This window comes from Ursus americanus, chromosome 7 (genome assembly GCF_024610735.1).
Source record: "Ursus americanus isolate L20-20 chromosome 7, mUrsAme1.1.p, whole genome shotgun sequence".
NCBI classification, from domain to species: domain Eukaryota; kingdom Metazoa; phylum Chordata; class Mammalia; order Carnivora; family Ursidae; genus Ursus; species Ursus americanus.
The window spans coordinates 50,532,718-50,545,102 of NC_142133.1; the positions used below are offsets into that span (position 1 = coordinate 50,532,718).

Consider the following 12,385-nt stretch of genomic DNA (forward strand, 5'->3'; position numbering starts at 1 on the left):
ATTTTACTTATATTCTGGATACAAATCCTTCCTCAGATATATGTACTGAGGATCTTTTATTCCAGTCTTGGGCTGGATACATGTTCTTTGTCATGTATCATGTACGGAGAATCTTTTACTCCAGTCTAAGCCTTGCCTTTCATTTTCTTATGTTTCTCTTGATAAGTATTTAAACTTTGGTGAAATCTAATTTACCAGTTTTTAAAATTTTATGGTAACTGCTTACGTCCTAAGAAATTATCTAACCCAAGGTTATAAAGATATTTTCTTGTTTTCTTTCAGAAGAGTTATAGTTTTTCTTTTTGGGGGGGACAGAGGGAGAGAGAGAATCTTAAGCCGGTTCCACACCCAGGGTGGAGTCCAATATGGGCTCAATCTCACAACCCTGAGATCACGACCTGAGCCAAAATCAAGAGTTGGACACTTAACTGACTGAGCCACCAGGGCCACCAGAAGAGTTATAGTTTAAGTTTTCACATGTAGGGTCTGTGGTCCATCTTGAATTAATTATTATGTGACATCTGCGTAAGGAGTCTAGGTGATCTTCCCTCCATGTGTTTATCTAATTGTTCCAACACTAGTTGGTGACAATACTATTCTGTCCTCATAAAATGTCTTGGTGCCCTTGTCAAAAATCAGTTGACAAATGAGGTTTCCAGTTTGGAGCTACTTTAATAATTGCATTACATTCATTCATTTATTTTTTTCATTTATTCATTCATTCATTCATTTATAGAGAGGGGAGGGGAAGAAGGATAGGGAGAGAGAGAATACCAAACAGGCTCCACGCCTAGCATGGGGCCCAATGTGGGGCTCAATCCCACAACCCTGAGATCATGACCTGAGCCGGAATCAAGAGTCGGACTTTCAACCGACTGAGCCCCCCAGGCGCCTCTATTGCATTCCTTTTAAAAACAAAACTTTTAGAAACCTATTATATTGAATCAATTTGGTACTTGTAAAAGTACATTCTTCAGAATGTTATTACTTAATGCAATAACAAGAACAACAAAATCAACCGACCACATATGTGTGGATTTATTTCTGGACTCCAGTTTGATGCACTGCTGTGTTTCTCCATCCTCCTGCCAATACCACACTATACTGATGAATAGAACTTGAAATTTTTGTAAGTCTTGAAATTACTGTAAATCCATTAATTTTATTTTATTGAGATAAAATTCCCACACTATCTTGAAGTGAACAGTTCAGTAGATTTCAGGATAGTCAAGGAATTGTGCAACCATCACCACTAATTTCAGAAGATTTTCATCACCCTAAAAAGAAATCCCATGGCCATCAGTAGTCACTCCCTACTCATTCCTTCCACCAAACCCTGGCAATCACCAATATACTTCCTGTCTTCTACGGATTTATCTTTCGTGGACTTTTCATCTAACTAGAATCATATAACTTGTAATCTTTATGATTGGTTTCTTTCACTTAGCATAATGTTTTTAAGATCTGTCCATGTCGTAACTATAAGAATGTCTGGGCTCTTCTAGGTCCTTCTCTTTCCCACATACATTTTAAAATCAGATTAACTGGGGCGCCTGGGTGACACAGTCAGTTGAGCATCTGACTCTTGATTTTGGCTCAGGCCATGATCTCAGGGTCCTGGAATCGAGCCCTAAGTTGGGCTCCATGCTTAGCAGGGAGTCTGCTTAAGATTCTCTTCTCCCTCTGCTCCTCCCCCCATGCTCTCTATTATTAAATGAAAAAAAAAAATCAGATTAACCGTTTGTACTTTTTTTAAGGTCAGTTAGAATCATGATTGGGATTGCACTGACTCTACTTATCAGTTTGTGGTACTGACTGCTTAATAGTATTGAGAGATAAAATTCACAAACACGTTACAGCTCTACACTTACTTATTCTCAGCAACTGAATTATGTATTGATGTTGCCTTAACAAACGCTTAAAGTATTATGGTAAAATTAATAAAATGATAAAACGCAGAAATTAACTGAAAGACGAAAATAGCACCAAAACTGTAATTAGAAATGGTTTGGGAAAGAACAGGAAATTACAGATATATATAATTCTGAAGAGCAAGAAGATGTGACTCAAGGAAATTTAGCAATCATCATTGAGAAGAAGATTATCAGGAGCTAAGCACAATGTAAACTAAATTGTTGGTGTGAAACAGTATACCTACTTTATTACTTAGACTTTAAAAGCGAACAGGTAACAAAAGCTCAAACTACATTAATGATCTTGAAAATTTCATTACTGACTTTTCCTTTTGTGACTGTCTACCATAATAGGGGTTTTGGCAGATATCGTTTTAAAATTATTTTAACAGGAAAAAAGTGTATCTGACTTTGCATAATAAGTAAAGGTACAAGGTGCAATACAATGGTCATTTAATAAGAAAACATATCACTTACTTAAGTTTTCAGATGGTACCATAAATTCTTCAATTTCATCATCAGAATCATCGATTAACGGCATGAAGGCATATCTACATCAGAAACAAGGAGGAGTAGTTTTATTAGTGCATTTAAACCTGTTCGGTTTTCAGTTCATATCTAAAAGCGTCACTACATACAAAAATATTTACATTTAAAAAATATGCAAGTAATGAATCATGGAACTTTATATCAAAAACTAGGGATGTACTGTACGATGACTAACATAATAAAAAATATTATTTAAAAAAATAAAAAATTTCTTATAAATTCAAATAACAAAAATTTAATTATCTTACTTTCAATTTAGGGAAGATTATTAGCAATGAAACAGTGAAACTGGAACTCTCAAGCCCCTCTGGTCAAAGTGTAACTGGATAAGATCTTTCTGGAAAGCAGGGAACTTCCTGCTGCACTTTTTTCTCCCTGTCAGGTTTACCCTTCCTGCCCACTACTTGTTAACTTATCCCCTAACAAAAGGTAGATTGCTAATCTTACCGGTGAAAAGAAAGCGTACTGACTGAGCCACATTTGCTAGGTCAGAAATACATTCAGAAAGCATTGCTGATAATAACAATAATCACAGAAACAAACTGCCTAATTATTAGGGACTGCTTCTATAAATCAGGCTACATTCATATTATGGAATAAGAAAGAGCCATTAAAAATAATGTGGTAGATCTAGTGGCATCTGGCTGGCTCAGTCACAGAGCATGTGACTCTCAATTTCAGGGTCATGAGTTCAAGCCCCATGCTGGACATGGAGCCTACTTAAAAAAAATGTGGTAGATCTATACAAGATGATATGGAAAGATACATCTTAAATAAGAAGGTGCAGAACAGTGTATATGTGTAAGTACGTACTTATGTACAATTACTATATACTTTTTAAAAAAAGATTTATCTATTTATTTTAGAGAGACAGAGAGAGAAAGTGTGCGTGAATGCAGTGGGATGGGGCAGTGGACAGCGTTAAGCAGACTCTGCACTGAGTGCGGAACCTGACTCGGCGTTTGATCTCATGACCCTGAGATCACGACCTGAGCCAAAACCAAGAGTCAGACACCTAACTGACTGTGCCACCCAGGTGTCCCAATTATTATATACTTGTAAAAAGAGAGGGAGAAACACACACACTGGTATATACCTTTTCATTTTTCCCTAGAAGGGCATTCAAGAAATTTCACAGCCCCTTCCTTGGGGAAGAGGAGTGGGGCAAGGGCAGGTGGGCCTTCCTATCACATGCAGCCAATGGTACAACCTGAACTTACCACTTGAGCTCCTTATGATTTTGGTCCTACCTTTCTTTTCCAGCTTTATTTCCCTCCACTGGAAGTAGTATCAACCAAAATGCATGCCTCAATAGCCTCCAAGGTATATCATGTTTTTCCCCACTACCTCAGAAAATGTACATTCTTTCTCAGCTCCATCGTTCAGTGTTCTGCTTCTTTCCTCAAGGAAGGTGCTGCCTTTCAAGGAGGCTTCCTCATCCCCTGGACTTCCTAGTTTATACATCTCTTATTTCACGGTCTTGCATTATGTCTGTCTCCCTACTTGATTGTGTACTCCTTTAAAAGCGAGGACTTCCTCAGTTTGTATGAACGTGTTTTTATTTGAACACAGTAGCAGTGATCAACAAAGGCTTGCCAAACTTGAATTTTCCCGTGTTAGGTACCTCTGATTGTTTGCTGATGGTCTCCACAAAAACATTATTACAATAAGGATAAGTGAAAAAAGGAAGCTCCAAAATGCATCATCAACCCAGCGTTCCATCCAATCCTATAACAAGGACAATTCAAACAGGAAATGTTAATGTTCTGATAAACACAGATAGATTTCCCATACAAATAGTGTACAATGACAAACACTAATGAAATCTTTCCAACTAGTTCATCTTCCAGATAAGTTTTTTAAGAAAATAAAAACTAAGAAATGCTATCTTTATCAAATTAACATGAATGCCTCCTACTTCAGCCTTATAACCAATCATATAAATAAAACCCTAACACAAATTATATACTACAGGATCATAAAGAATTAGTGTTTAGGGATGCCTGGGTGGCTCAGTTGGTTAAACGTCTGCCTTTGGCTCAGGTCATGATCCCAGGGTCCTGGGATTGAGTCCTGCATCTGGCTCCTTGCTCGGCAGGGAGCCTGCTTCTCCCTCTGCCTGCTGCTCCCCCTGCTTATGCTCGCGTGCTCTCTCCCTCTCTCTCTCTGACAAATAAATAAAATCTTAAAAAAAAAAAAAAAAGAATTAGTGTTTAAAGGGGCTTCTGAGATCACTCAATCTATCTTCTAGATGAGAACAGTTGTGAGGCAGGGTAACAGGAGAATCAGAAGCAAGTTCACAATGGGTACTTTCAACATCAATGGTATTAGAAATTTCCGATGTAAAGATCTTGATGCAATATTTTTCCCAATAGGTTATTTTGCTTTTAGTAAAACAGGAGATTTTATTATATGTTGTTTGAAATGTTTCTAAGGGCTGTTTAACATTATAAACATTCCTTTCCATCAAATTTTAGGTTCAACAGAAAGATTTACAAAACAAAAATAAAAATCCAGAAGATATACTTAGAACTCCAAGTGAAAAACCCTAAGGTGAGGGGAGGAGAAAAAAGAAATTCCAGGAAAGTTCAGTTTCTTCTCTCACTAAATTATCCCTAAGGCAGAAGTCTAGGATGCTCAGAGGGCTGTCTGTAACATTTATTTAGAACTAGAGACTAGCTTTAAATCAAGAAGCCCCCAAAAAGGCCTTTTAAGTTTTAAATCTAAGAAATGTATCTTCTACCTGGAGAACCTGCAGAGAGTATCTCCTGAAGGTTCATGATGAGTGTACCATCCTAGAAACATGTCAGACTTAAGGTTTACAGTCCCATTTAAGATAACAAAAACCCAATTTCATGGTATACAAGAAGAAAAAGATTTCCTGTTATCTTAAATTATATAGGAAGGTAATTATTTTTCAAAATATATAAAGGGGAAGTTGAGAAAAGAACATAATTAGAAAAGTAGATTTAGGAGGAATATTTTCAGATTCATTTAAAGGAGGGAAAAGTCCTTTAATCCTATGTAAAATAATTCAAACTAAACTAAAAGTCTCTACTAAAATTACCTGTTTATAAACACAAACTAAATTCTTCAAAACTACCCAAAATAGTATAATTAAAAATGAAAACTGTTTAAATAGGAAGATTATACTTACTGATTGACATTTTGCAATTCTAAATGTCTTGGTTGTCCACACCATAAACACTATAGAAGCTGAAACACACCAAAAAGTCACCTTTGAAGGAACATGAAATACTGAAATAATTTATTATAGTAAGAAAATTAAATAGCTTACCCAGTACGGCAAAGATCAGAGTATTTGTAAAGTGCCTGTATAAAGAAAACTTCACCGTGTTCTTTCTTAGCCTTAGAGTCTTCATAGTTTGTGCCAAACTTATAAATATGTGCAAAAAGTTAAGGAAAAACATTTTAAATGGTAATAAACAGTTTAAAAACAACATAAGAACCTTCTGCTACATTTCTAAAATTAGTACTCCTAAATATAGTTCCTGTAAAAACAAAAAAATCTTATTTTAGCCAATACTATATGATCATGATACTGATTTTATCACAGGTTTTGCTTTATAATTTACCATTGTCTGAACTAAACAAACTTTGAGGAAGACAACGAGCAAGAGGCCCTATGATGTTCTCCTTCAAGGCCAAGCTCCCACGACACAGAATAGAGCAGCATATACACTAAACAACGAGCCCCCTTAGGCCAGACACTCTTACGGATCACATTATGACATGCCCTTAGGCTTGTGCTTTTGTCTCTGTTTCTTTCTTATTTTTTTCTTTCCAGTCTACTCTATTTTAATCCTCTGAATGACCATAATTAAGAAGCGAGGTCATCTATCAATTCCATTGTATAAACTGAAAAATGAAATACGTTAAATAAAACAAATCTGCACTTAGGTCAGGAGAGACTTCATTCAAAAGATTATTGCAACAGGCAGAGGCTTATTGTAATGGGGAGGCTGTTCCAACTCTAAGATCTGCAAGAGTCCCACAGGTCAGGCCAGACGGGGCTTTGTTTTTATAGGAAGGAGTAAACAAGACTGGAAAGCAAGTGTGGGGAAGTGGGTGGCATGACTGGACAGCCGCTCAGGAATGACTTTCCCTGAGGTGTGCAGATTCTTAAGAGGGGCCACTGAGCAGGACTGTGGTGGACGAAAGCTCAGGGACCTAGGGAGGGAGGCTGCTCAGTCTGGGCCAGGCTGATCAGTAGGTACACAGCTCTGTGTCTGGCCTTGTCATAGGTAACAAAGGGGCATCTGGGAGTCTCGTGGACTTATGTCTCATGTAAGTCCTTTGTAGTAAGCCTTTTCCCAGAACACAAAAGGGTGGGGGTTTTCTTAACCATGGCTATTTTCCAGGAGCACAGGGATCAGGTAAAGCTCAACACTGCCGAGTATGAAGCAGCAAAAACAGGCTTCTCCACTGACTCCTCGGCAGTGAAGCTGGGATTCAAGCCAGAGCTCTCTCTTCGTAAATGGGAGTTGCTTCCTCTGGAGCACACCGCCAAGCTTTGTTCATGAACCGTGTGCTGAAAATAACAGAATGGAGCAAAAGAATGGAAGTGGCAAACTCTGTTTTATGCCTATTTTAAATTCCAAATACTTCATGAATCAGAAGCTTCATGGTAGTACTCAAATTACCAAAACCGCTATTCAGTCTTCCAAAATGACCAGTGAGTTGCAAAAGAAAATCAACGTCTAAAACAACACAATTCAACCAATTAAGGCCACTGTTGGAACTTACAAAAATGCAAACATGCTGTATTCCTTCAACGTTATCAAGACAAATACTTTTTAAAAATTCTTGATTAAAATGAATTTTCTATGTTAAAGATATGGTCACACTGAATAATTCAAAAGTATTTCTGAGAAGCCGAGGAATAAAGAGATCAAAAGCAAATTCAAAACTGCCAAAACCTCCACTTACCAAGACACTGTTAAATTTAAATAAAGCTGAAATCATTTCTCCTCTCGAAGGAAAGTGGTTTTGAAAGCAAACAGGCCCAGTCATCCTGAGGTGAGAAGCAACGTGAACGCGTTGCTGCAGTAGGAAAAGGATATCCACCAGCACAAGCCAGAATCAAGGAGAGAGAGAGGGAGACTGGCCAGAAGCACAAGATCAGAGTCATTGGCCTGCAGCAAAACAGCAAACAATTAAAACAAGCAGAAAAAAGGAGGGAGAGGGCTTCATGAGAAAAGCAATGGCTTTGAATCTTCCGAGTTATTTCTTCTTTTACTTGAGCACCAGATTCTTACAGGAGACCTATGTTAGGTTCAATAAAGCAAAGAAAGCAGGGGCATTACGCAAGCGCTCACTCCTGTACGTACACACACCTGCTTCTTTTGCTTGCCATTTGTAACCACTTAAGACATTTACTCTTCCTGCACGGAAAACGCAGACTTTTCATTTCGGTAAAGAAAACTGCCAACTAGCCATCTAAAAGCAAACATAGGAAATTCACGTTCAAGCTGAAATGGATACTAAATTTTCTTTCTCTCACTATGAAACACTAACCAAGATTATTTTAATTTCTGGATTTATGACTTTTATTTCAAGCATCTTTATTAAAAATATTAATCATTACGCAAATTAAATCTTTTGCCTTGTTTTCCTTATCTCCCCACTCCAATTTGGCTCATTATGTGTTGGAACGGACTAAAGTCAACACTGTCCATGAAGGAGATAAATTACCCTCATTCAAAACCAGATGGAATTGGGCCTTTAGAGCTGCTTGTCTTTGGAATTTTCTGCCAAGCTGCATTACTGTTTTTCCCAGTGAACCACCTTGTGGGTGGTTAAGAACAAAAAATCTTTGAAGTACGTATCTGTAAATTACCAGGAAAAAAGATAACACAGATTTTTAAAAATGCCATGTCTATAGCTCAATTACTTGACTGAAGAACAGACTAACTTATTAAAGGCTCCAAGCATATATAATTCTGGGGACAAGACAATTCCAAATTAAGCAGTTATCTTTAGCTCACTTTCTCAATGCACGACCACAGAAGGGAGGAAGTTAAGATCGGAGCCGGCAATGCAGAGACGAACAGCTAGGTTCTGCCTATCCTGATGCCGGGTATATTCATCCTGCCTGCCCCTCCTCAGGTCAGCTGAGCAACCCTAACAAGTGATGCGGCTGCAGCCACCAGGAACCACAGCCCTGGGGGATGAGCGCTCATGGCCAGGGCACTGGTCATGGGCAGAACCGGGGAATGTCGTTCACCTTGTTAACAGAGCTCAATGTCTTTAAATGTGTTTTCATGTGAAAAATATAAAAATGACACTACATAAGATTAGTATCATTCTTGGAAAAGATACGACGTATTTAACTATAATTTTTTCAACAAACTTGGATTCTAAACCAGCAGCTTCAAAATAGAAGTAGAACAGATTTTTAAGCAAGTTCGGTCAGAAACAACCCTTTAAATCAGGTGTTATTTCTTAACTAGATACTCCTCAGACAGTCGGGAATCATGCATATAATTTTGGAGGTTTTTAAATGCTCCACTGCAGGCAAAACTTTGTGGGGTGTGTGTTTTTCATCTTGTGAAAAGAGGCTCCCCAGCTTTCATTCGACTTTCAAAGGCATTTTTGGTCCCAGTACCCAAGCGAGGCTAAGGACCACTGCTTTAGAGAGTAGGGATGGTAAATTAAATGGCTTTTTTCTTTTGTTTTTAACTTGGAACCATACTAAAAATTCACAAACAGGGAGTTTAAAGAGCAGACAGACTGGGTTTAGAAGAAACTACCCACAGGGGACTCAGAAAAGGCCATGTTTGTTAGCATGCCTACAGAAAGGGGGGCTTCTTCGCAGAGGAGGAACACAGGCAAACTCAAGCCCTCTGGCCTTCCTGTGAGAGACAAAGATGAGCAAATGGAAAGAAATTGCAAGGAAACAAAAGAACTTTTAATTTTAAAAGCAAAAAGACAAGTATTGAAGAGAGTGGAAACAAACAAAAAAAACTTGGTAAAAATAAAATCTATCTAGAGAGAAGAGTTTCAAAGAGGATGCAAATGCAGAAGAAAGAGATAAAAATAATGTTCTGGGATATGCGTAACAGTGCATCCTGCTCTGACCAGGTCAGTGTCTTTAGCGTTCCTTCCGTTTCCACGAATGTATGTTAGAGGGCTCTGCCTCAGAGTTAAAAAGAATGGAATTTCCCAGACTCCACTGGAGTCACTGAAACAGTGGAGTGTCTTCAAGGATGGGTTACCATGCCTCTTGAACTTCCCCTGCTGTAACATGGCTTGTGCCCCACCAGCGTCACTGAGCCTGCTCTCCTGCTGTCCCATTGTGACCGGTGGAATGACCAAAGCCAGGCGCACCTTGGCAGTTCATCTCTCTATAGTACTGGCCACTGCTGACCACCCCTCCTTACCAAAGCTTCACCCCAGGACCAAAAATTTTAAAAAAGCCATGCATGTTAAAAACAAAAGAAAAAAGCCATGTATGTTTCTACCCCCCACTGGGCACCATCCTGGTCCTCTTCTCACTGGTCTACATGTTCTTGGGTCGCTTCCATGGGCTGCAACCTTCTCTCACATGAAGATGACCTCCAACCTTCATCACCAGTTCCAATTCCAGACTAGGATTTCCAACTCTCCACTTAACACTAATGCCCTAGGCAGCTCACACTTCATCCATTATGGTCCCTTCCCTAAGTTCATTGCCTTGGGGATGGCAACACTGTCCCCAGACACCCAAATGAGACAGCAAGACCTCTCTGGAGCTCTCTCTTCTTTTCCCACCCACTTCTACTAAGTCTATCATCTGGAGTCTTTTTTTCCATTCTCTCTGCCCGATTTTTAACGCTCACCATCTCTTTTTTGGACTACTGCAAATGACTCTTCACCAGATTTCCTATCTCTAGACTCTAGACTCTCCTTTCCCAGGTCATTTTTATATTTTTATTTTTATAAGATTTTAAATAATTTCTACACCCAACTTGGGGTAAGGACTTGCAACCCTGAGATCAAGAGTTGCATGCTCTTGGGGTGCCTGGGTGGCTCAGTTGGTTAAGCATCCACCTTCGGCTCAGGTCGTGATCCCAGGGTCTTGGGATCGAGCCCCGCATCAGGCTCCCTGCTCAGTGGGGAGCCTGCTTCTCCCTCTGCCCCTCCCCGTGCTTGCGCACACACTCTCTCTCTCTGTCAAATAGATAAATAAAATCTTAAAAAAAAAAAAAAGAGTTGCACACTCTTTTGACTGAGCCAGCCAGGTGTCCCTTCCAGGTCATTTTTAAATGTCGTTCTTGAGTTCTTTCTAACAGATTTCATCATGCTACTCACCTGTGCGGCTCTGATTCCCCTTTCCTTTCTCCCTGCAGAAGGAACTTGACACTCTTGAGCACGTCATTCTATCCTTCCCTTCTGGCCCCACGTTCCATGACTCCCCCACATACGTCCACTTATAGGCAAGCTACTCTGGGACGTTCTATCACTGCCCCCATATTTTCACGCTTCCAACTATCTGTTCCCATCAATTCTTCCCAGGATGCCTTTTCCCCAATTCTTTTCCCGGTTAATCCCATCTGTCCTCCTAGTCACAATTTAATGTCACCATCTCTGTGGAGTCGTTCCTGATTTTGGCACTAGAATTGCTTTCTCTTTCCTCTGTTTGCAGAGCACCTCTTTAAAATGGCAATTATTATTGCTATATTGCTCCTAGTTATGTGTTTGTCTTCCCTACCAGAGTGTGAATTCCTTAAACGCAGGGACAATACCTTTTTCTTCTCTGCCTCCTCAGCATAGGGCCTGCAGTGAGTACTTAAGTTTGCTGAAGTAACAGAAAAAAAAAAAGATATTCTTTGTTTGGGGAACTGTTGCTTTTTCACCTTCAACTAAATTCCTATATTGAGGTAAAAAATAATGTATACCTACATTTCTTTCTATTATTATAAATACAAACTGAAAATAATCTGCCTTTAATGATACAACAAACTACTTTAGGAACATGGTAAAGGATATGAACCATACAAAAATGGAGTCAATAACTGCCAAAATAATGTCACCAAAAATAACAGCTAAATGGTTAGAACCCTGAAAGATAAAAATAGGGGGAAAACCTGAATGTGAACGTTTCATTATAGAAATTACTATATGAAAAAGAAAAACAATTTAGCTCATCCCATCACTTTACAAAAGCCACATAACAATTTTATTCCTAATAAAACTGTGCCTAAGCACATGGAAATTTTTGTTTTGGCAGCAACAGATGTTAGCTTGTTATCTACCTGTTCAATGACGATGTAAAATTGTATTATGGAACGGCAAATAAAACATGTCATGTCCCCAGCCCCACTTAGGTCAACCACTTCAATCTCTCCCCTCTCCCCACCAAACCTACCGCCAGGGCCACTAATGAAATGGAATCCTGATCTTTCCTACTATCTGTGATGGGACATGAAAAAAAAAAAAAAAAAAAGGAAAGGAACTGTGGAAGGGTAAAAACAAACCATAGTTGAGACATTTTAATCACAAGTTGACAGAAAATCATACCTAAAAGCTATATCTAAGATGTTGGCTATGTAAAATTTTAAAGAAATACAATGTATATACTATATAGTGGGATATTTATCTTTTTTCTTTCTAACAAAGACTAGTTACGGTAAATTATATAAATGCAAAGCTCTTCACTAGTCTGTAAAAGTAAAATAAATGTACCCTTCAAAGAGTCAAAGATGAAAAGAGTAGGTGTATCTCATATAGAATACAGATGTACTGAAGACAACAGGAAGAAGATGAGTAAGGCTTTTAACAAACTGGACAAAGGACCTGCTTCAAGATCAAAATATGTGAAGTAAACTTAAATGGCAACCTAAGATCATTCACTCTATGCAGTGATCTGATTTACACATCCAGTCCAAAAAGACATTTTGGGTAAAAATTACTAGGTTCTT

At 38.6% G+C, this 12,385-nt stretch overlaps 1 protein-coding gene across 2 annotated transcripts in view; it reads right to left on the minus strand.

Moving 5' to 3' along the window:
- Positions 1-12,385, minus strand: part of TMEM87B (transmembrane protein 87B) — a 47,442-nt gene that overhangs the window by 10,276 nt on the left and 24,781 nt on the right. Inside the window, exons 11-15 of one of the 2 annotated variants that reach the window (XM_087863671.1) lie at positions 7,543-7,618; positions 5,761-5,865; positions 5,620-5,678; positions 4,087-4,190; positions 2,391-2,464 (exon numbers count right to left, since the gene is read on the minus strand). In XM_087863671.1, coding sequence (XP_087719797.1) covers positions 2,391-2,464; positions 4,087-4,190; positions 5,620-5,678; positions 5,761-5,865; positions 7,543-7,618 — 418 coding nt within the window. Of the gene's footprint in view, positions 1-2,390; positions 2,465-4,086; positions 4,191-5,619; positions 5,679-5,760; positions 5,866-7,542; positions 7,619-11,449; positions 11,526-12,385 lie in introns of both variants that reach the window. The other variant, XM_087863670.1, reaches the window with a different exon arrangement.